This window comes from Macrobrachium nipponense, chromosome 23 (assembly GCF_015104395.2).
Source record: "Macrobrachium nipponense isolate FS-2020 chromosome 23, ASM1510439v2, whole genome shotgun sequence".
Lineage (NCBI taxonomy): Eukaryota > Metazoa > Arthropoda > Malacostraca > Decapoda > Palaemonidae > Macrobrachium > Macrobrachium nipponense.
This window is the reverse complement of record NC_061090.1, coordinates 79,661,407-79,685,627: the sequence shown is the minus strand read 5'-3', so window position 1 is coordinate 79,685,627 and position 24,221 is coordinate 79,661,407. Positions and strand designations below refer to the sequence as shown.

At 37.7% G+C, this 24,221-nt stretch overlaps 1 protein-coding gene across 2 annotated transcripts in view; it reads left to right on the top strand.

Moving 5' to 3' along the window:
- The window catches only part of LOC135201836 (beta carbonic anhydrase 1-like), a 73,545-nt gene extending 49,839 nt beyond the window's left edge, over nucleotides 1-23,706 (top strand). For both annotated transcript variants that reach the window (XM_064231120.1, XM_064231128.1), the window contains exon 5: nucleotides 12,073-23,706. In XM_064231120.1, the coding sequence (XP_064087190.1) occupies nucleotides 12,073-12,360 (288 nt within the window). In that variant the 3' untranslated portion in view covers nucleotides 12,361-23,706. The remainder of the gene's footprint in view (nucleotides 1-12,072) is intronic.
- The last annotated feature ends 515 nt before the right edge of the window (nucleotides 23,707-24,221 follow it).

Here is a 24,221-nt window from a genome sequence, read left to right as displayed (position 1 = left end):
TAAGCCATGGCATGACACCACAATGTGTGTCCTTTCACTAGATAGCAAATACCTTGTCAATAAAAGGAAAACAGTGACTGAGGTGGAATTCCTGGGAGAGATCTGCTTATTACCAATGAAATGGCATTTCATCCGTTTTGTCAGTAGGAATTTAGACACCACCAAAGGAGACAGTCATCCTTCCTGCTAGCATGGCAACTAAAGCCATTGAGGTAGTCTTTTTCTAGTTTAACAAAAATTATGGCATGTAAAACAATCCTGGAGAACCACTACCCTTGTTGGGTGACACCAGCTTTCTGTCCTAATACTTCTGTACTATAATAATTAATCATATGAAGGCAAAGTTTTTGAACTTTGCAGTTACTGGGATTCATGAGAAAATAGCAAAAGTAAAGCCACAAATTTCTTCTGTCTCAGTATCTAACAACTCCACAAAATTATGGACAATACTTGTCCTTCGTTTTGAATGAAAAAAACTACCACTCAGTGAGTTTGATTCCCATGGGGTCAAAATCTCAGATGGGACAGCCACTTTTTAGTTCCATTCAAGCCCCATCTCCTTTCTGTCCTAACCTTGTCTGTTTTTCTGGAAGTGTCCATAAGAGAGCTCCCTAAGTCTTTAGGACTGCTCAGGCTGTGGTTGCAAAGACCTTTATATGACCTTATTGGGGTGCTCTTCAGTTTTATAGTAGGCCCCATCATGTTGCTCCCTTGGGTCCCCCTGCTGTTACATCCTTCCCCCTTCTGCCATGATCACTTTGACGACTTTTGTAATGGATCTCATTGGACAATCATCAACAGAATGGTATGATGACCACTTTTATTGGTAAGATGAAACTTGGGGTGCTGTATTCGCAGATCTATTCCTCATGCCCCTCAAACCCAAGAAGCCCTGGTACAACCTGGAACCTTGATAGACCTCTGGTCATCCCTAGGGTAATGTCCAGCATCAGAAGATAGCAGCAACTATAGCAGCAACATCCCTGTAGAGAAAGACTCCGATATGCATATTGTGGGAAAGCAGAAGCAACTCCTGGAATGCCCAGTAAGGGCAAAGGACGAGATGAAGTTCAATAGGATGTGCTAGGTTTGGAGTTGCCTTGTACAGAACCACTTGTAGTAGAATTCCTCCCCTTGGGGACAGCATTATCTCCAATGGTCTGGGGTGACATTGGTCCCACTCTCCCTCTCCCACCCTTGGAGAAGTATACACAGAAGGCTTGCCTAAAGAGATCTATAGAGATAGATGAGTTCACTTGTTATTAAGCATATCTCTTCAGTATCCTCAAGAAGGACTCCTGTGAATGAAGAATGATCCTCATCTTGTCAGAGCTGAGCAAGAGGGAGTTCATCTTTTAGGCTACTTAGGAAACCATCAGAGAGAAGTGCTTACAAAACCTGTGACTCATAAACAATAGTCTTGTCAAAAGGTTTCCTGATTAATTAGAATGTGTCCCTTCTCACACCCAACTGGTGTTTTGTGTGGCTGGGACCTCTTTGGAATGTGCAATTTAGCTGTTTGTTACTTCCCAGCTTGAGTCAGGCCAGGATATGGAAAGATCCAGTCCATGGTGCCCCCTGACAGGTGGGACAGACCCTGGTTGATTTATTGATTAATTTATTGATTTTAGGCACATGCCAAGCACTGGGGCAACTAAGGCCATTCAGCACTGAAATGGAAATTGACAGTGAAAAGGTTTGGAAGGGGTAATAGGAGGAAAACCTTGCAGTTGCACTATGAATCAATTGTTAGGTGAGGGTGGAGAGTAAGATGGAAGAAAGAGAATATGAATGTAGGTACAGTAAAAAGAATGAAAGCATTCGCAGCTAGGGCCCGAAAGGATGCTGCAAAGGACCTTAAGTAATGCCTACATTGTACTGCATGAGGTGCACTGATTGCACTACTCCCCTACAGGGGGAACAGGCCCTAGACCTGTTACAATTTGAGTTTGTGGTGAACCTAATCATCAAACTGCAACTCAGAGTAGGATCAGAATCTGGCTTTCAAGTGCCTGAACAAGGCTTTGTAATAGTCTCCACCCTGCTGTGAACTGGAGGGATGCTCTTGCCAGACAGATCAATATGACACCCCTGCTGCATGTAATAAAACGCATGGATGCCTCCTTGGTGTAGGCCATTAGGATTGTCAGGCAGCTAGACATTAGATGTCAGTTTAAGGTGTTACATCAATTTCTTTGAGTCGATGGCTTTCTATCTATTTTTCAGAAAACCGAAGCCAATGAAGAGGACCCACATTTGGTTGATCCTAGACAGCTTGACACAGATATGTATCAGGAAGTGCAGCTCCTTTCAATACAGACATAATGTCTATCTTACAGATGGCCTTGACAAGAAAGTGTCATTTACCATTAAGCCACCTGACAGGATCACTCAGTGTGACAATAGACAACTGTTGAAGTCTCTTTGACCAAGTAAATGTTGAACAAGCCCTCCTTCCAAGTGATTGCCAGCCTGCTTCCACATACAGAGGTGGATCTGTTTCCGCCAGCCTGCTTCCACATCCAGAAGTTGACCTGTTTCAAGAGAACTGTCTTGCAAACTGGATTTTCTGGCAATAGCAAGTGAGACATTTTTGTATGTGTAACTTACCAAGTAATTAAATACATGTAGTTAAAAGTTTAAAAGTAGTGGCAGCTAAAAATTCTGAAATTCACAGTAGCAATTTTTTTGTTTTAAAAGTGTAGGTAAATGGCCCTGCCCACTTTTGGGAAAGAGAGGAACAACTGAGCAGAGAGATCCAATTTGTTTATGCCGGCTCTCGGTTATGGTCATGAGCAGCAGCGATGGTTTTGAAATTCTCGTCATTGATTTTGTGGGATTTTAATGCAAGTTGGTGAAATATTTTGTTTTTGGTAGCCTATAGGCGATTAGATATACAGAGTTTTCTCTGGAAAGAGTGACTATTCTAGATAAGGACATGCTTTTCAACTTGCTAGTTTAAAGATGTCTGACACAGGTTCGACGAGTATTGGTTATTGCAGCACAGGCTGCAATACTAGACTTACTTCAGCAAAGAATGTATGATTCACACACTAAATGTACATCTTGCAGGGGACAATTGTTTTCAGCTGGTATGACTTGTGATGAGTGTAAGGATTGGAAAATCTTAAACTCTCATTTGGATAAACAAGAGAAAGATGGAAAGAGAAAAACGACTGCTAGGGACAAGAATTTAGCTAGTCAGGAAACAGCTAAATCTCCTGCTGAATTACCTATTGTTTCTCTGCTTTATCCCCCATTAATAGTCCAGCCTCTCTTCCACCTAACCCTTGAACCAGCTCCCACACCTGAACCCAGCACCATTACCATTCTTGAGAAAAAATTTTACATGTTAGTGAACTCAGATTGGGGCTTCTTTAAAAGCTTTCATGGAAAATAAAAGTGTTGTGAGTGATCGTGAAGTGACAGTAGAGGAGCTGGCTTCTCGACATGCTGATTCTCCAAGGCAAAGGCCCCTAGCATACTCCCACACACCATGGAGAAGCTATTCCGGAATCCCAAGGAAGGTTGGTGGGGTCTGCCCCCAAGGAGTCGGCCCCTCAGTTGCACGGCCAGGTGTCAACAAATAGTCAGTGGAGAGGCGTATTTCGTGAAACGCATCATCTTTTGGCTAGTTCTGATAATTCGAGTCCAGAACAGAGGCACCAATGGCACAACAATGGTAAGTCAAGACCATTGAAAAGGTCAGCAGAAGTGCTTCGCACCCCTCAGGTGCCTTGTAAAAGAGTGAGTGAAGTTCTTCCCTCCTGTAGTTTTTGGAATAACCCAGAGATCCAATGAACATTCAGACAAATGTCAAGTGATGTTGAAACGCAAATGTGCAGTAACACCTGTAGTTTCAGGTGATGAGGTTTCTTCTGATCGACTTTTAGTGTCTAAGCACCAGCTGGCACCACAACAAGACTTATTGAATGAGAACTCATTTGCACCCGAGCAGTCCTATGCTCATGAGTGCTAACTTGCACCTGAGCGGCTGCTTACGCCCGAGCAGCTGCTTACACCCAAGTGCCCACTTGCACCCAAGCGCCTGCTTGCTCCCTCATCATAAACCTGGATTTGAGCCTTCTTGTACAGCAGGACAGCATCAGTCCTCACATTTAGATGATGGCTCAGGGTCAGTTAGACTGGAGTCCGTGGCTCCACCCCCTTTACAACAACTTTCAAAGTTGTTGGATCCCTCTCTCACCATGATTAAGCAGCAATTGGACAACATTTTAAGTTGTTTAAAGAAGCCGTCCACAGTTACGAGGGACTTGACAACGTCTCCGGTATCTTTGGTCGAGGAAGAAGAAATGGAAGAAGACACTCCCCCACAGCTTACGCATCCTTGTTGCGCTATTTACTACAGAGCTACCCAACTTACTTCTCTCCTGCAACACCTTCATCTTCGGCATCGATTCTCTAATTGAGATGTCGGCCTGTAAGGTCTGCTCATGTAACCCAGATGGTGCTTTCTATTTCAGCAAGCAAGACTCTAAAAAAAGTGGAGAAATGAATGTCAGAGAAGAGAGAAATGGGTAAATTCAACTTTAGTTATCCACCATCTCATCTTAGGTGTGGCTGCCCCCTCCCAAGGGGACTTCTCCAGTCTCATAGATTCGTCCTGGACGTCATCCTTTCCTGTGGCCAAGACCATGTTTTTCATTGCCTGAACTGGACCATTTTCTTAAGAATCTTTTTAAAGTCTAGGAAATTGTGAGTATCCTTGACCGGATGATAGGCTCTTTGGCTTGCAAAATCCAGGAATATCTTGATTTACCAGCAGAATTTTTGTTTGATCTCCTTAATGTACATTTATGTGTGGATAAAGGGTTAGAGATGGCTCTAGGGAACTGGCCACTCTCTATGCCATGGGAGGTTTGATGAAGAGGGAGGTATGGTGTTTTTTACTACAAAAGGAGTGACATCACTTCAGAGATCAGCCCTTCTGTTTTCACCTCTATCGAGGGATGGGATTTCCTGTGAACTACAGACGAAGTCAACACAGGATTTACTAACGAAATCATTCAGACGGCCTAAGGAAACACATTTCCTCCTTTGAATCTTCATCTCCTTTGCAGCCCTATTCCTTTCGAGGAAGGGGTCAAAGACCTTCTGCCAGAACCTGAGTGAACGTATTGTTCTCGTCTATGACCATTAAGAAATCTACGACAAAATCCCCTTCCAAAAAGTGAACATAATGTCCTTATAAAAGTAGGTGCCAGACTCCAGTATTGGGAGAAATGGAATCAGAGAGGAGCAGAGTGATGGATGGTGGAAGTATTAAGACATGGCTACGATATTCCATTTCTGGAAGCTCCTCCCTTAGCCAAGAGGCTGATTGCCTTAATCGCTTGCTCCGAAAATTCACAGAGATTTTCGGCTCTCGAGGAGGAAGTGTCCTTACCAGTGGCGGCTCTTGGCTATCATTCATAGGGATGCTGTTACATTTTTTTTAATTCCTTTTTAATAACTACATAAACACGCACAAACACACATCCATTATATGCATATTCAACTTTTTCATGAAGAAACAATGCTGAAAACTTCACTTCTTTAAGTTTACTAATTGTCTGTTTTTCCTGGGCCATGACTGATTATTTATGGAGGATTGCCCTAATCCAATTTGAAACTGTAAACAAAAATGAAAAAGTAACAAAATATATTAAAATACTAAAACTCAAAACAGTAGCTTTCGACAGCGGAGAGACTGACGGATGGACTGACAGAAAATTATGAGAATATGAGGTTACATAAAATACTAAGTTTATGTACACTAAGCATATCATAATAAAAATAATTAAACCATTAAAAGGAATAAAAACTCAAAAACAAAAATATTAAGATTCAAAACTGATTATGAAATAACATAGGCCTATATAAAACAAAAGGACTAAACAACACCCAGCCAAAACACAGACACATGCATACACCTACATACACACACTTTCTCTCTTCCCGCTTTGTCTCTCCTCTCTCTCTCTCTCTACCGCTGAGGAAGGCAGCAGAATCGATGCCGAAAGCTACTATTTTGAATTTTACTCATTGACATTAATGTGGTTTTTTCCCATTTAATGCACATTGCCACTGAGTTGATTATTCTGCATTACACTACATATCATCAGTATCATCACTAATTTTATCACTATCACTAATAGTACATATTGATTAAACTTGGACGAATTTCAAATCACACTTCCCCCCACCTTTACGAGCGGGTTGGCTACCACATTATCACTCTGCTAGCAAAATTAGAACTGCGAGCACCAGCAGTCCCACATATTGTTTCAATTCCTTTCTTTTTTTCTTTTTTACAAAAACAAGAGAATGGTAATATTTTTAAGGATTATTGATAATCTGTACTTAATTTCTCATTCATGTAAATATTCATAATTTTGTGCATACATATAAAATCAATAGGGGTTGCTGCAGTTCTACAGTGCCTACTGACAATCTGCCACTGGTCCTTACTTCTCAATAAAGAAGCGATAGAAGCAGTCCCAGATCAAGAGTCGGAGGGGTTCTAAAATCCAATCGCCTCTTTGTAGTGCTAAAATCATCAGGGGGATGAAGGCCAGTTTTGAACATAAGCGCCCTGAATGTTGTTTTCGTCCAAAAGACGAAATTCAGAATGGAAACAACACGTTCGATTTTAGCATCCATCCATCAGGAGGATTGAATGGTATTAGTAGACCTTCAAGACATTTACTTCCCTGTACCAATCCATCCGAACTCTCAAAACTTTCTAAGATTTGGGTTTGGGGACCAAGTGTTTCAGTTTCCGGCACTGCTTCAGGCTTTCAACCACGCCACAAGTATTCACATGCATCCTTGCTCCCCTAGCAGATTGGCTTCATCTAATGGGGATCAACACAGCATTCTACTTGGATGACTGGTTTCATTGAGCAAAATCGAAGGAACAATGTACAGAGGACCTTCGGAAAACATTTCTACTGGCGCAGGAACTAGGATTAGTAATAAACACCAAAAACCACAGATGACTCCTTGTCAGGAGATAGCTCATTTGGGAATGACTCTCAACTCTCTTTGTTTTCGGCTGGATGAGTCTCCTGGGGATGTTGTCCTTAGTAAAGCGGTTTGTCCCCGTAGGGAGACTTCATCTAAGAGTTCTTCAATTCTACCTAAAAGACAAATGGGACAGAAAAAGACATCCCAACTCCTTCAAGTTTCCAATCACCCAGGAAATCAAGAAACACCTGCATTGGTGGAAATCAAGAGACAGGTTACTAGAAGGGAAGTCTCTTTTTCTAAGAACCCAGACCTAAACTTCTGTTCCAACGCATCGGATCTGGGCTTAGGAGCTCTCTTAGAAAACCAAGGACTTAAAAGCAGTGCAATTGGGCCTGTTGGCTTTTTCCTTGTTAGTGTCTGGAAGGACAGCCGCAGTCCACTCAGACAACACAACTGCTCTAGCTTACATAAGCAAACAGGAGGAACACGCTCTTTCTCCCTCTGCAAGGTAGCAAGAGACCTCCTCGTATGGGTAAAACAAAATCAGACTTCGTTGATCACCAGATTGGTTCAGGGAAAAATGAATGTCTTGGTGGGCCAACTAAGCCGCAGGAACCAAGTCATTCAGATAGAATGGACCTTAGATCCACTGGTATGTCTAGACCTTTGGAAACTTTGGGGGCCACCAATGCTGGACCTATTTGCAATGTCAAAAACCTTTTGACTTCAGCGTTTTTGCTCCCCAATTCTGGATCCTTGAGCATGGGCAACAGATACCATGCTACTCGATTGGTCCGACAAGTTTCTCTACGCTTTTCCCTCGTTTGCAGTGATCAGGGAAGTATTGAACAAGTTCCATTGTCATCAAAATGTAACAATGATCTTGATAGCACCATTTTGGCCACTGAGGGAATGGTTTCCAGAACTAATGAGTCTAGTGGTAGACTTTCCAAGACTTCTACCTCAAAAGAGATAGCTTCTCAGACAGCCCCATTTCAACTATACCTTCATCAAAAGTTGTCTTCTCTGGCTCTGACAGGGTACAAACTATCAAAAGACTCCTCAGAGCAAAAGGGTTTTTGAGAGAGGCTTCGAAAGCTATTTCCAAATGCAGACATAAGTTGTCATCTGATGTATACCAAAGAAAGTGGAAAATATTCTGAAACTGGTGTTAAAGCGGTAGAATCTCTTCTACTAAAACATCTTTAACAGAGATGGCAGACTTCCTTTTATTTTTGAAGGAAAAATAAGGATTATATTCTACCATAAAAAGATACAGAGCAATGCTTTCCTCTGTGTTCAGGCACGGAGGTACACGTATCGATTTATCCACAAATCAAGATATTTCGGACTTAATTAGATCCTTTGATATGAAGAAGAGAAACATGGAACTTGTCTCATGGAATTTAGACATAGTGCTAAAGTTGCTGTCTAGTTCTCAGTTCGAACCCTTAGATTCAGCCTCTTTTTTGTAATTTGACAAAGAAACCTCTCTTCTTAGTGGCTCTTGCAACAGCAAGAAGAGTTAGTGAAATACAAGCCATGGACAAAAAGAGTCGGTTTTGTGGCAGTCGACCCAATATGTTCTCTCACATTGGTTTTCTTGCTAAAAGCAAGAATGCTGCTAAACCATGGCCTTGGTCCTGTAGAATTAAGAGTCTGTCAGGAATTCTAGGAGGGAAGATGAAGAAAGAGTGCTCTACCTTGTAAGAGCACTTAAATATTATCTTAACAGAACAGAAAGTATTAGAGGACCATCTAGTAACCTCTGGACCTCAGTCAAGGAGCCATCATTACCACTTACAAAAAATGCGTTATCCTTCTTTCTGAGGGATATAATTAAAGAAGCACATGCTCAAGTAGCAGAGGAGGATTGCAGATTAGTGAAACTAAAGGCACATGAAGTCAGATCAGTAACAACTTCATTGGCCTTCAAATACATTCTTTCTCTTACGTCCATTTTGGAAACTGTACTGTTTGCTTCTTTTTATCTACAGGACATGGAAACGACATATAAAGATTGCTTACCTTGGGACCTTTATCGTTGATGGGCATAGTGTTGGGAGAGGGAGTGTGTGTAGGAAGTGTATCTTCCTTATCACATTTCACCTAGATTTTAATGTTGTGTTCTTGGGACGTCTGGGGATACAGTGTACCTGGGAACCCACCAGTTTTTATGCTTAGGGTTGTGGTAATTTTAATATATAAGTGTAGGTGAAAGTGTTGTTTTTCTCTGGTTATTGTATTGTTGGTGCTGTGCCCTGGTGAGGGGCATCTGTTTGTCGGGCCTCATTAGCATTTGGAAGTATCCTCTGCTATGAGGCTCCCACTTATGTAGTAGAAGACCCATGGTTATACTGCCCCATCTCTGCTGGTTAAGAGGAGCATGATAAACAGATGCAGTATCATGCTGCTCTTTCAACAGGTAAGGAAACAACAAACATTCTGAGAGTATTAGCTGAAATTTCTTTCTCATTTCTCCTGTCAATGTGGGTATCAGCTATGTAATTACTTGGTTAGTTACTTATACAAAAATGGTATTTTTATAATAGAATTAGATTTTGTACAGTGGAGCCCCTGTATTCCCGTTCTCCGGATTTGCGGACTCACACATTTGTGGATTTCTCTCCGGAACATTTCCCTGCATTATTTGCGGAAAATTTGCCTATTCACGGTATTTTTCTATGAGAAATATCTACAAATTCTTGTTTTTTTTTTTATCAATTTCATAAAAGGCACTTTCCGTGATAAAACTATTAAAAAAACTAACAAAATTTTATCAATTTCATAAAAGGCACTTTCCGTGATAAAACTATTAAAAAAACTAACAAAATTTTATCAATTTCATAAAAGGCACTTTCTGTGATAAAACTATTAAAAAAACTAACAAAATAGGAGGTTTTAAGCACTTTTATAGGGGTTCCAACTATTTGTGGGTTCTAACTACTCAAGGGGGGTCTGTTACGCATCCCTGCAAATACGGGGGGACCACTGTATATACTTATGAAGTACATAATTACAGAATGGGAGCCCACCCGCCTCCCTACACATGGACAGTTACATAAACAAATTGGTTCTCTCCGCTCAGTTGTTCCTCTCTTTCCTAAAAGTGGGTGGGGCCATTTACCTACACTTTTAAAACAAAAACACTGCTACTGCAAATCTCAGAATTTTTAGATGCTGGTACTTTAAAACTTTTAGCTAAGTAATTACTTGGTAAGTATACGCAAAAGCTAATTTTGTTATAAAAACCAATTTTATAGGACTGAAACACATGGAGGGTAATCTATTTATTCCATCAATTGTCCCAGTTTTTTGAAGATGAACAGTGTTAACCTTTAATTGAATGGCTTACCTAATGGCCCCCTTGGCCCATTAGTTATTGGTTTGTTCTGCTAAAACAACAGATGAGGATATTAATTTCATTGCTCCATTCCAAAGTAAGAGGGAAAGTATCAACACATATCTCTTACTGAGCAATGTGGATTTTCTTATGCTAGTCTGCTGTGAAAATTATGCATCTGGCATTGCTCTTCACTTGGTGCAGAAAGTACAGGTTTAATATCTCAGGCAATGCCAGTCTTTATGGCTAGTGTGTTGGATTACCTGTACACACACAGCCAGGGGGAAGTGTGATCTAATGAGTTTAAAAATTTTCTGACCCACCTGTTTGAGCCATGCACATACCACTACCACAATGATATAATGTACAAGATTGTGCTGTCAGAGCCCTTGCTCTGTGAGTTTGGCATAGACTCCAATACAGAAATTTTTAGTACCACCCTCTGGTCCTTTGCACTGCAAAGGCCACACTAGGAGCCAGAATCAACAAAATCAGCTCTCTTAGATAAATAAGGCTTTATCACCCACACTGCCAATGCCATCTTTAGCTGTTTTCCCATAACTTAAGCCACCTGGCCAAAAATGAGGACCTGTTAACGAGAAACTCACCTATTCTATCACATGAATTCAGGTATCTAGATGTCAGCTACTTTCCTAGATTGTCCATTTTTGCACTAACTAATTGTCAAGTCAGAAAGATTATCCTGCATCCCACCCAGACATATTCACATATGCTACCTTAGAGCCATATATGTAGCACATACAGTGGACCCCCCGTATTCGCGTTCTCCGGATTCTTGGACTCACACACTTGCAGAAATATCCACAAATTCCTAGTTTTTTTTGATCAATTTCATCATAAAATGCACCTTTTGTGATAAAACTATTAAAAAAACCAGGTATAAAATTTTTTAGTGGGTTTTTCTTGAGTTTTAACTAGCAAAATAGTAGGTTTTAAGCATTTTTATAGGGGTTCCAACAATTCACGGGTTCTAACTATTCACGGGGGGGTCTGGTACGCATCCCCCGCGAATACGGTGTGACCACTGTATATAGGTTCCTTCTCCATCTCTCTTTATTATTAATTGTGAATTGCAATCCTGAACAAAAGAAGGGTTGTAATCACTTGCGTGTCTACTATGGACCAGTTTTTTGTATGGGTCGTTGGTATTCCATAATCAGAGAGCTAGACCATTTTGCTGCCTGTCAATTTCTTTTATATGTTCCTTTGCGTATGAATATGAACAGTGGCTTGGGTATCAAAACCATGTTTTGATGTGGGGAAAAACCAATTTTTGGTGTCTGCTATGAGTCCTCATACCCACTTGCTTTCCCTGACAAAAAGGTATGGGAATTTGTGGTGGGTTTTCTCTTTCATAGACTTGGCAAGTAGTGATGAACATGGCTAACTCATGCACTGTATGAGAAATGTGAGTGGAAAGAACATGGTCAGTGCCGTAGGCAGAGAAAAGAGGCCTCCTGCTTGAGTCCATTTATATGTATTCTATCTGTCAATAGTCAATAGTATGGCCAAGACCAACTATGAGAGAATTCTATGACTGGTTGGTCTGTCTTATGGTGCTCCTGGCAAGACCATAAGGGTAACTCCTTTGAGAACTGAGAGCAGCTGCCAAAAATTTGTTTTTCTTATGTCAAGACCTGTTTTTTCCAATTTTCAGCTCTGTATCTTAACAGACCTTAGTTAAAAATGTCATATAAAATACTTATATTGCACTAAAAAGAACCATCTTCTTTCAGGCTGAAACTCCGATGAGACGTTTTGTTGCTTATATAGATCCAGAAAATAAATTTGGTGAAGAAGATAAGTTATCTCAAGTTAATACTCTCCAACAGCTTCAGAATATTGCTAGCTATAACTTCATGCGAGATGGATTAGTACGAGGTCGAGTGTACATTCATGCTTTGTGGTTTGATATTTACACAGGAGACATTTATTACTTTAGTAGGCAACAAAAGAAATTTGTGGATGTAAGTGAGGATAATATTGAAAGATTATTAGATGAAGTGAAGCAGTATTATACTTAGTTTAAGTGCCACATGTAATGTACAAGAGTATGTACAAAGGTAGATTTGCCTATTTTCCTATAAAAGATTGTTTTGATATGCTCTACTGAATATGGCGACTGAATCCAGAATATGTATCTGACAAAAAAATTTTGTCATTCCATGAGTGTTAACTTGAGATACTATAACAGTTTCTTAACAGGTTAGGGATATTCTAAGTACTGAAGTGCTGTGTAAATGGATCAGCGTGGGCCCATAGTACTAATCAGTCATAATGTATTTTCATAGGGATTCAGTGAGCCTAATAAGATGCCTCAATTATGCCAGGCTGGGGCTGTTATGGTTTAGTAATTTACCACTATTATTTATTGTGTATTTAGACATACCCCACTTATCTGTTTTAAATTTTGGTGAGGAAATTTAATAAATGATATATATTGAAATTAAATTTTTCAAGCAAGAACTACAAATAAGTTAATCTTATGGTAAAGGTTATATGTAGATTCATCTTGTCTGGTAATGTCTACAATAAGCCAAGGTAAGTTTTATTGATATGATTTATTCAACTCATAAACTTTTTGTTCAGCATACTGGAATATATCCTTTTACTGTCTGATATTCTATCACTATACGTATTGTGATATTGAGCCAGAAACAATACGTACTTATGTATTAGAATTGATATTTTTATATCATACAGTGGACCCTGTATTTGCGTTCTCCAGATTTGCGGACTCACACATTCGCAGATTTCTTTCTGGAACATTTCCCCTATTATTCGCAGGAATTTCGCCTATTCGCAGTATTTTTCTATGAGAAATATCCACAAATTTCTGTTTTTTTAAATAATTTTCATCATAAAATGCACTTTTTGTGGTAAAACTATTAAAAAAACAGGCATAAAATTTTTAGTGAGTCTTTCTTGAGTTTGAACTAACAAAATGGGCTGTTTAAGTGTTTTTATAGGAGTTCCAACTGTTTGTGGGTTCTAACTATTGGTGGGGGGATCTGTACGCATCCCCCGCCAATACAGGGTCACCAATGTATTTTCAAGGTCAATTCTGTAATAATTAAGCTTACATTAAGATGTTAATGTGAACTTGGCTTTTTGCTAACTAGTAACAGTTGTACCCAGCTACAATATAAGGCAGTCCCTAGTTTACGACAGATGGGGGTTCCGTTCCTGAGACATGTCGTAAGCCGAAAATTGTCATTAGTCAAAACATCGTCGAAAATCATAAAAAATTCTAAGAAAACCTTACTTTTAATGCTTTGGGTGTCTTAAAAACTATGTAAACTGCATTCTTATTGCATTTTTCAATTAAAAAATAACCTTCAAGTATTGATTACTTTGCCTTTTTGGAAACGTTGTAACCATGGAACATGCACCGTAAACCTGGAAATAATTTCTGGCGAATATAAATGAAAAGCGTCGTAACCTTGGAATGTCATAAGCCGAAAGCGTCGTAAACTGTGAACTGCCTGTAGTACTTTGAATGGTTGGTTTGATTCAGTTGGATTTCTTACAAAAAATAAAATGTAGATTACCTATGATTATTTTGTTGCTGAATAAAGTAGGGCTGGCTGATGTTAATATTTGTTTTGCCTGCTTTATGAGTGACTGTAATTCCATGGTAATTTGACATGTTTTGCATTGATATTATTGTTTATATAAACATTTATATTCTGTATCACAATGAATCCCTGCAGCAGTTTGGGTTTATTACATATCTCATTCCATCTTTTGCAAGTCTATTGAAGAAGTCTCTAATGTATTTATAGATTTGGAACTTAATTTACAGGTTTTATTCTGTTACAAACTTTTTTTTTCTACATTTGACTGTATTGGTTTGATAATCTTGGCCTCTTTTTAAAATACATTGCATATTTCTATTTTAATTATACCTGGGCTCATAATTGAATTAAATTATGATTTAGATGATGACAGAAACTGTTATAGTATCCAGAAGTTCACAAAACTGCTGTTTATATTCAGGTTATAAATGACATTACTTTTACTTATGCCTAAATCCTTAGTTGTGGCAGACAAAATGAGTGCTGAATAATTATTGAGAAAAAAATGAGTTAGCTGGTTATGTGAGGTTCATGTCATGGAAATATGGTTCCTGACTTTCTTTGTTAGTCTAATTACTGCACCACTTTTAAGCAGTTCAGTGATAATTATCACTCCATCATAATTTTTTTGTAACATGTAATATTGATGAGAAATGCCAATGGTTTATGAAAAATTACAAACATCCTTACTTTCATGGTATAGTGGACAAATCAAGTGCTGAAGAGCTGCCAACCAGACATTGAAATATTTGCTTTATTATATATCTACTGTATTATGTAGGAGTGACCAAATGCTAAAATATTAGTAGAGTAGGTTCAGGACATTGTACGAGAATTTTGCAGCAGAATATCACATTTACCATATAGTACCAACTTCATAGAGATTACGTTAGATGTAAAATGCAGTAGAGTTCCGATGTGAATATCATTTGAGCTTATCGGCAATTGACTGCTTCCACTTTAAGTAGCTACTGTATTTGGTTTATGAAGAAAAAACTAGAAGATAATTATTCCTAGATGCACAAATATCTTCTTATAATTTTATTCTTCTCATACCGTTAATCCCATTTGTTCATTTTGGTGCACAGGCAGTTAAGAAGTGAGAACAATTGAGAAATTGGTCTTCCCTAGTCAGGGAGGTCTCATCTGATATGTAATCAAGAGCAGTCAGTTTGCCCAACTTTCTTGGCATTAAGGTATAACTTCAAGTAAGAAGATTGTAATTATGAAACATTAAAAATATGAAAATCTGTATTTTTTTTAGGTGTTTATACAGGCTTGTTATTTTTAATCATGCATTATATGAAACTTCAGATTATATAAACTGATAGTTGTTATTTTAATGTTTATAAGCCCAGGCTTTAGTAACCCATCTAATGTCAAGTGAAGCATTCTGTAAATAGGAAATTATATATTTTTACTCTTTGCTCTAGTCATCGATTCCATGACAAATGAAGAAAACAGATTCGTTATGGAAATGGGGAAGAGTCAAATAACCCACGTTTTGTTGATATGAGCATTGATAAACAGCATCAGGGCAGATTTAGATGATGAACTGGCTTGTATATGTTGTAAAGCTAGAGATGGAAATTCTGGATAACGACCTGACTGGTTGCAGTGTTAATGAAAAGTTGCTTCAGCTTGGATCATTGTGATGTCTTAAAATTATTATTAACAATGATTCACTATCACTTAATAATACAGAAAAGAATTAAGGAAGCAGGATAATTTGCAGTCTCCTTGAAATAGTTTGGAGGTTATTAAAACAAAATTCCTGTTCGTACGCCTTAATTAGACTGTTAATAAGGGGATATGATACATGTCTCTGGAGTTGGGATGGTTCTCCAACTTTAAAAAGTGTGTGCAAGAGGTTTCTCATGTAATTAGATATGTACTTTTGCATCTCTTAGGTGCTAGAATGTACGTAAATAATAATTTAAAAGTAATTCAGTTTTTGTAGAGTTTACTTGTGCTGGTAATTGGTGTCTGATTCTCAGATAGACAAATGTGCATTGAAGAGTAAAGTGTATTGTGAGTAGTGCAGGAGACTAGGGCTGTTTGACCAATCTGAAAGTTTCATTTCATCGAGGTATTTGGATGTAGTGTACTTTTCCAGCATCCACATCTTGTAGATTACCACTTTCAGGTAACTGAGAAATAATGAAGTATCGATAGTATCTGTGAGATATGTAGTCTCCTTATTTCTTGTGATTAATGTATTTTTTAAAGTTGACCTTCTTCATACCCGGTGTTCATATTGTGGTCTGCAGGTATTTGATGAGCGTATGAAAACCTACTTTTAAGTTGTAAATCCTTTATTTTATTTATAGGTAAGAATAGTAATGGTGATTTGGTTTGTAAGTAATCTGGAAGTTTTAATGAAGCATTTGACTGTAAATAGTGTACAACTTTTCTAGCTTCTTTAACTTCTAGAATTACAATCTCAGGTAACTAACATTTCCATTTTATGATGCACCCAAAAATTGCAGTATCAAAGCTGTATATGAAATAGGTCCTCTCCCTGTTTCCTCAGTTTAATGTAGTGTTTCTTTAAAATTGACTTTCAATCATATTATGTCTTATCATAGTCTGGGGTCATCTTATATTGGGATATGGCTATTATATAATTGATGGATTTGTATGGAAAACAGGTTTTATAAAACCTTTTTGTTTTTCACTATGAATGAGCAAGTTCTTAATGTCTCTATTTATAGCACAAAGATCTTTGTAAGCTATCCATTTTGGTAGTTACTATATCATGTGATTATGTATGTTAAAACAAAAATACTTCCATTGAATAGAGTAAAAGCGTTATGTACTGTTTTACAAAAGTAGTCAATATTTGTTGACTTATTGTATCAAGTTGTATACTGTACATTTTGGTTACTAGTACAAGTTTTAATAGTAAAGTAAAAAACTAATGTAATCTTTTGTTATGTTTTCATGAATTAATTTGCTGAGAAAATATTCTGTCAGTTAGGATTATGAAATTTTAATCCGTGATTGAGGATGAAAGTTACAGTATAGTGATAAACTTTGAGTAGTAGTAAACCATGCAAAGGTGTATTTTACATTAAAAACTTTAAAAAATTTTTTTTGTTTGGGATACTAAATTTATATAGTGAATAAATAATGTTGATGAATAAAATAATGAACTTTGCTACTAGGTCTGATGGATTGCATTTGGTGTAATTGTTGTATGAAATAAGTAAGAAATTAAAGCTGTAAAAAAACTATCAAATGATTTTTAGGAAATTTAAAATTGTTTTTACAAGTTTTAGTAAGAAATAATCTTTACTACTTAAATTGTAATGATAAATAGTTTTTCATCTTCACTGAGGTATGCCACTGGAGACTACTTATACTTCACTGGTGACAAGTGACAACTGGCTCTCTACTGAATTGCTCATGTCTTTAGAAGGAAACCACGAGCTGTGTACTTGAAGTTAACCAATATAATTGAACCTGGTCACTCTGAAAAAAATGTTTTTAGGCAACAAAAAATGTTACCTTTTTCATTCTCATTAGCACTGTTTATTAGTTCCAGAGAAATGGCATGAATTTGTATATCCTATACTTGAATTATACATACTAACACCTCTAATGTTTATGTGTTACTATATTTACAAAAAAGAAATTTGTGTAAATGTTAAAAATTCTTAAAGTATTACTACTTACAGATTTGTTAAAGTTTTATACTCAAGTTGTGCACATTTATTAGTCAACATTATTAACCTGTTTTGCTTCCAATTCAGTGTTCCTTTTCAAATTGATTCAGCAATAGGTCTTTGATAACTAATTTTGTTCTTCAATGTGCTGCATCATATTATTTTGGCAAGCATGCACTTCTTGATTTTGCTTTAAAATCCATTATTTAATTCAAGAAAATATATGTCGTCTTTGCAGATTTCATTGTGCTTTAAAAGCTAATATATATTTTTACACTTGGTTGTCAGTATATTACTATTGTTCCACACACCAAACTAACTTCACACATTTACTACATATAAAGGTTTAAACAACTGAGATGCGAAAAAACTTGTCCTAAAAATTTGACTTAACTGGATCTTTCTTTTTATTTAAAAGAGAATTAATGTAAATCTGGGGTACAAGGGTTACTAGAGAGAGCAACTGGAGCATCCAGATTTATAAATAATAATGGCACTGGCACAAACCAATGAATGCACAAATGAATTTAGTAATCATACAAATATTACTGTATTTGCATTGCACAAGGTACTGAGGCAAGTTTTTTTTTATTTTTCAAGATTAATATCATGCAGAACACACAATATATCACATAAATATGGGTTTGGTTCAAACCACCTCTCTCATAAAACATCTGAAGGAAATCAGGAAAGTGTATTTTTTAAAAATAATTTTTTTATCAATTTCATCATAAAATGCACTTTTTGTAATAAAACTATTGAAAAAAACCAAGTACAAAAGTTTTTAGTGGGTTTTTCTTGTGTTTTAACTAATGAAATAGGAGGTTTTTAAACATTTTCATAGAGTTTCCAACTATTTGTGGGCTCTAACTATTCACGGGGGGTCTGGTATGCATCCCCTGCGAATACAGGGGGGACCACTTTACAGGTATATAGTATCTACCCCTCACGATTTTTCCCCTTCTTTTGGCAAACTTTTATTTGGAAGTTCATATCATTATTTCTTTAGCTTAATAACAATTTTCATATATTGAAAATAAGTTAGCTTGGAAACTTTAGTTTTTCCAAGGCTTTGGGTACTTACTTGTATACTATATGCCACAACGTAGAGCATAACCATACTTACCTGCAACTTCTACATGTTCTTAAAACAGAACGTAGGCTACAGGACACTTAACGTTAGAGGCCAAGGTCACAAGAACTCCCTTATTAGGTATTTGACTCATAAATTCAGCACATTTTACCTTAATTTACCTTGAATATCCTTGTTAGCATATATTTAACCATAGAGCTATGTACAAACATTTTTTGAATTGGAAAGTTAAGTGCAATGATGCTGGATTTTATCATTGCTGTACTAGCCATTAATCATGAAGTAGTGCAGAATCCTTTACCAATAAAAATTAACATAAATTTGTGTGAGCTATAGGTAACGGCATTGTTAAAGAAAGTTAGGCAATATAATTTTTTCCAGTCATTTGATAAGATTTCTCCACGTCTCCAATGTTGTTATACGAAAACTCCTAAAACTCCTGAGTCATCAGTATGGTATGCTAGGGATTACATTAATCTTGTGCCTTTAATCTTGAACTGCACCTTAGTCATATTAGAGTAGTATACTCTTAAGGGATCTGCAGTGTTCTCTTTTTACATGGTATGTTTTCTTTCTTTGCTTATTTAGTAAATGTTACAATATTTAGCTGATAAAACATTCTTGCTTGTCTTTTTGACAGCTGATGCAAATACATAACATGCTACACCTTGAGGCCAGCTGTTTGAGCAGTTATGTCATCCTTTAAATTCACATTACCATGGAAACTAGGACCATTTGTCATAGATTTCTACAACATAATAAAGAACTTAAAAGACATTCTTTAATAGAAAGGTGAAATGTATAATAAAATTATTCAGTTTTACTTACATAAGAAGTTGAGCAGTTTGAATTTTCACATAGATACTATTGGCAAAAGCAATGAATTGTCCAATGCTGCAGGATTAAAATTGCCCCTTTTCTCCTTCCTTGTGCCTTTTGTTTAGACTTTTGTTTATATTGACATGTGGGTTATCCCATAATTATATAACAACTTAAGCCTACAAACACAGAACATTGAAACAAAAACATAATTTTATTTAAAAGGTCAGCATGGATAGCTTACAGAGAGGGCTGATAGTAGTGACTTGACAAAATATATTTCAGTGAAATGAATTCAGATATTCATGAATAATTATAGTGACTTTCTACAAATTAAAAGACCTTTATATTTGTTATGGTATTTATGCCCATTTGTATATTTCCTGTTACAGTACTTTTGTATTGATTTTTTTATGCCCTTAGAGAAAAGTTGACCAAAATGTCTCAGTCTTTTGTTTGTTACAAATAGGATTACCAGATAATATGGATTTTGCCCTAAAATTTCAGCAATGAGTCATTTATAACTTTTGTTGTGAATTGACTTGCATATTTAATTTGTCAGAATTATTGGATTTTTATTTCTGAATCTAAATTTCAGTATGTTTGTGCAAATAAAACAATGTAGCATTGTTTATCAAGTAAAACTACATTATATTATATGTAATATATATTTAGTGTGTGAAATGCTAAGTAAATAAAATCTAAGATATGTAAAGTACAGCTATGGAATTTTGAATGCTTTGTAGCTTTTGATTATCAGATATTAGTGGAGTTTTTCTGAAGAGGTTCTGTATATCATTTTGCAATGCAGTTTTATTTTTAGAGAGATGTTTAACATCTTGACTCTAGTACTACTGCAGTACATATTCCTTATTGTAGTTATTGTGTAAAACATAAATTTGTTTAATTTTTATATAGTATATAGTATAGCTTGTTATCTTGAAAAACCCTGTATTTTTTTTTCTTAGTTTATAGTTATCATTTTGGATTATATTTTGATTATTTACAGTTTAATTCTGTGCACAGTATATCTTTATATTTTGTGTTTTAAATAGTATTTTGAATATTTATTTTTGATGCTTGTAAATACTCTTTTGAGTCAGAAAGTTTGTACTAGTACATGCTTTGGATTAACCTATTACTTATCTTTAAGAATCTCAAATTTTCTACCTAACGGGCACTGTTAATTGTTGAATACTTTGCCCATAATGATCATCTGTATGTTCAGAGTGCAATGAGAATTTGCTATATATAGTTATTTTATTTGACCTACTTGTTATAAAATAGCAGCAGGACAATGTTGAAAACAATTTAACTGTCAGATATATTATTTCTATATAATTCTGTGTCGGGTTGAATTCTAATGGCTGGGAGCCATAATTTTTTGTTTTTTGTTGCAGAAGTAATTTATCTATTTTCAGTTTTAGAACTTTGGGGCACTAAAGTCTAAAACTCTTGCCATGAATACTGCATTTTAAGAAGTAATACATAATTGATACTGTTTTCAAAGTAGCCACCCCTTCACTTATGTTCGGTGTTTACGTGCCTGTAATCTTGAAAGTAAATTAGTAGTCTTTAACATCAAGTATTTACCTTGCATTCACGTTCTTCCATTTTATAGCTAATGTGAGAGAGGAAAATAACTAGAAAAGTAGTTATGGAGCCTAGTTTTCTATTATATAGGTGTATATATTTTGTACAGTATTTGTTTTATACATTAGGTAGGAAGCTGGGAAAGCAGACTTTGTTTGATTTTAGTTCAGTGGTCAACTAGTATTGAGATTGTTTGTTTGTTTGTTTGTATGGTGTTTTTACGTTGCATGGAACCAGTGGTTATTCAGCAACGGGACCAATGGCTTTATGTGACTCCCGAACCACGTCAAGAGTAAATTCTATCACCAGAAATACACATCTCTCACTCCTCAATGGAATGGCCGAGAATCGAACCCGCGACCACCGAGGTGGAACGCCAACACCATACCAACCACGCCACTTAGGCGCTATTAGTATTGAGATATCATTTAGGATTGGTTCCATTTTTGTACATTCGCATTTTGTTGATGGATTGGAAATTAGTGTGTGTAATGTTTGTGTGTAGTTCTGTGATATTTTAAAAATTATTAGTATATTGTACTTTGACTAGAGAATTTGTTTGAATATCCTTAGTGTTCCTGCAGGAACTTGTAACTTCAGTTAAATTATCATTATCCAGGTTTTCTTTCATAGCACAAAACTAATTGTATATAAAACTGCAACTGCCATCTGTTGGTTGGGATGAGACGTGAAACAAGCTCATAAAAAATGTAGGTTCTTTATTATGTAAGGTTACTACTACGTATATAACAAGGACAATGTATATGAACAACTGAGCTCGGAGAGGGGAAATAGCATACTGCTTGGCATTGGATTTGCAATGTGTTCAGATGCCACTTATTAGTATACATGGAAGCAAGGATACAGTTTCCACTTATCAATATACAATATTATACACATGGGAGGTGGAATGCGTTTTACAATGACAAATATGTGTTGCATACACTAGATAATAGTAATATCTACACCATCCATAGCCTGATAATACAGGTAACTTCTTTATCATATAAATCTTCCTATAAGACTCAGTCCCTTGACACTGATGGAAAGTATTACAGAGCAGCAGTTTTAGAATTACCGAGTATTTAAAGTTCAGATAACTTAAAATGTATTTCGGCTAACACTCTCAGGAACACAAACACTCGCAGACGAAGAAAAGGCAAAGTCCCTAATCTTCCAACGCTGACGCAGTGGAGATGGGGGAGAAGGAGAGGGAGAGGAAGACAGTACTGACTCCTTACACAATCTCTTGCAGGAGGTGGGGGCGACGCAACACACATACTTCCAGTCCTTCCAGCCGACATGGCAGCAAACCTATCTTCCAAAACAGAGTCCATTCTCTTAAGAACCGCCTGACAAAGACTCAGACGGATCGGCAAGAGTAGCGGGTCACAACATGGAAGGGAGATGTAGCGAACTGGATGGTAGCGATGACGTCACGGGAGCAAACGATGATGACACAGATGAGTGAGGCAGCGCAGTGGAGGAAGCTCGGAGTGACGTCATCGATGTAAGTGATATCACTAGTGGTGCTGACGTCACGGCTTCCCTTCGATCTGAGGAGGAAGCAGATGCCACTGGCGGAGGGATACAAAATGGCTGACCCTGTGACGTCACCAGTGGCGCCGACACCACGGCTTCCCTTTGACTTGAAGAAGCAGCAATCGTCACTGGCGGAGCAATACAATATGGCTGACCAAGGCTACCAACGAAGACGAGGCCACGAGGTGGGGGGAGAGCTTGGGTAGCCTGAGGAGGGGGGAGGCTAGCATCCAAGAGGTACGTCGGCAAACCATCCAAGGAAGGTGAACCCCATAGCCCAAGCGACCCCCAGACCACCTCCATTTTGGATGCCTCTGACTCTGAAATGAAAAAAACTGATGAAAAAGCCTCCTCCCTCTCAGGAAGTAAATTAACTCCCGAGGAAGAGGGGGCGACATTACATCATAAATCAGCCTGAGGGCCTCCCGATACTTCCAACGACGAATCGATGGAAGAAAAGGAAGGAGACAAAGGCACTACACTAGCATGGGGTGTGACTGCGGCAGGAGTCGAAGCATCGGGAAAAGGAGATGAAAATCCCTCCCACAAAGGAAGGGTAGAAACTCTGGATCTGTTGCTGAAGAAGCCAAAAATCGAGAACTCGGGAAACCTAGAGTACCCAGGCACACACATTGTCAAGTCCGAGAAGGAGCAGAAGCAGCTGTAATACAAGCACACACACACAGAATCTCAAGCGAAAATGGGCAATGAACAGGGTAAAAGGCCGAGAGAGGGCATCCGTGACTCTTGCCCTGGCGGTTAAGAAAAAGACTGAACGCTGTAACGTGGGTGCGTGGTCCTTGACCACTCTTCACCAGATATACGCACGCATGTCAGATCGCACAAGATTCCTTGCCCCTTATGGGTGATAAATTTAACTGGATCCAGCTAGGTGCTAGAAAATTATCCTATTGTTAAGACCAAAGGTTTGTAGCTATGAAAAATACAAAGTGTCGTAGAAAATTTGTCATTTTTCAAACATTTCAGGTTAGGATAAGACCGGCTTTCTCGTGTATAAAAGTAACTACTTGAGGTGATCAAGTATGTGAAGCCAGATTTAGTTCCAAGCTCTCTCTGTAGCATGAAAAAAGGGATTTTGACGTAAGGAAAAATCTATTTCTGGGCGATTGGCTCGTGTCGCCAGCGAAATATCCTTTAATCTATTATTTCTAGGGTAAATGTACTAACACATACCAGAGAATAAATAAAATAAAGAAAAAGGTCAGTATAACTGACTCGCTCACCCTCCAGGAGGGTGTCGGTATGAACACTAGGCGAGTGAGACCACAACCACGAGCCAAATGCCAATAGAAATCTCCCACTATCAAATCCCTCCAAGAGGGGAGCCGACCCACAGGGTGAGCAGCTCGTACTACTACTACTCCATCCCATGCTGTCGACTGCTGCGCCCCTGGTGGCCATCCTGAAGTTAGCAGACAATCTTGGCGAAGGGATGGGTAGGGTGGGATTTCGCTGGCGACACGAGCCAATCGCCCAGAAATAGATTTTTCCTTACGTCCAAAACAAAATCCCTTTTCTGGGCTCAGCTCGTGTCGCTGCGCGAAATCGTACCAGAGAAATAGCACAAGATT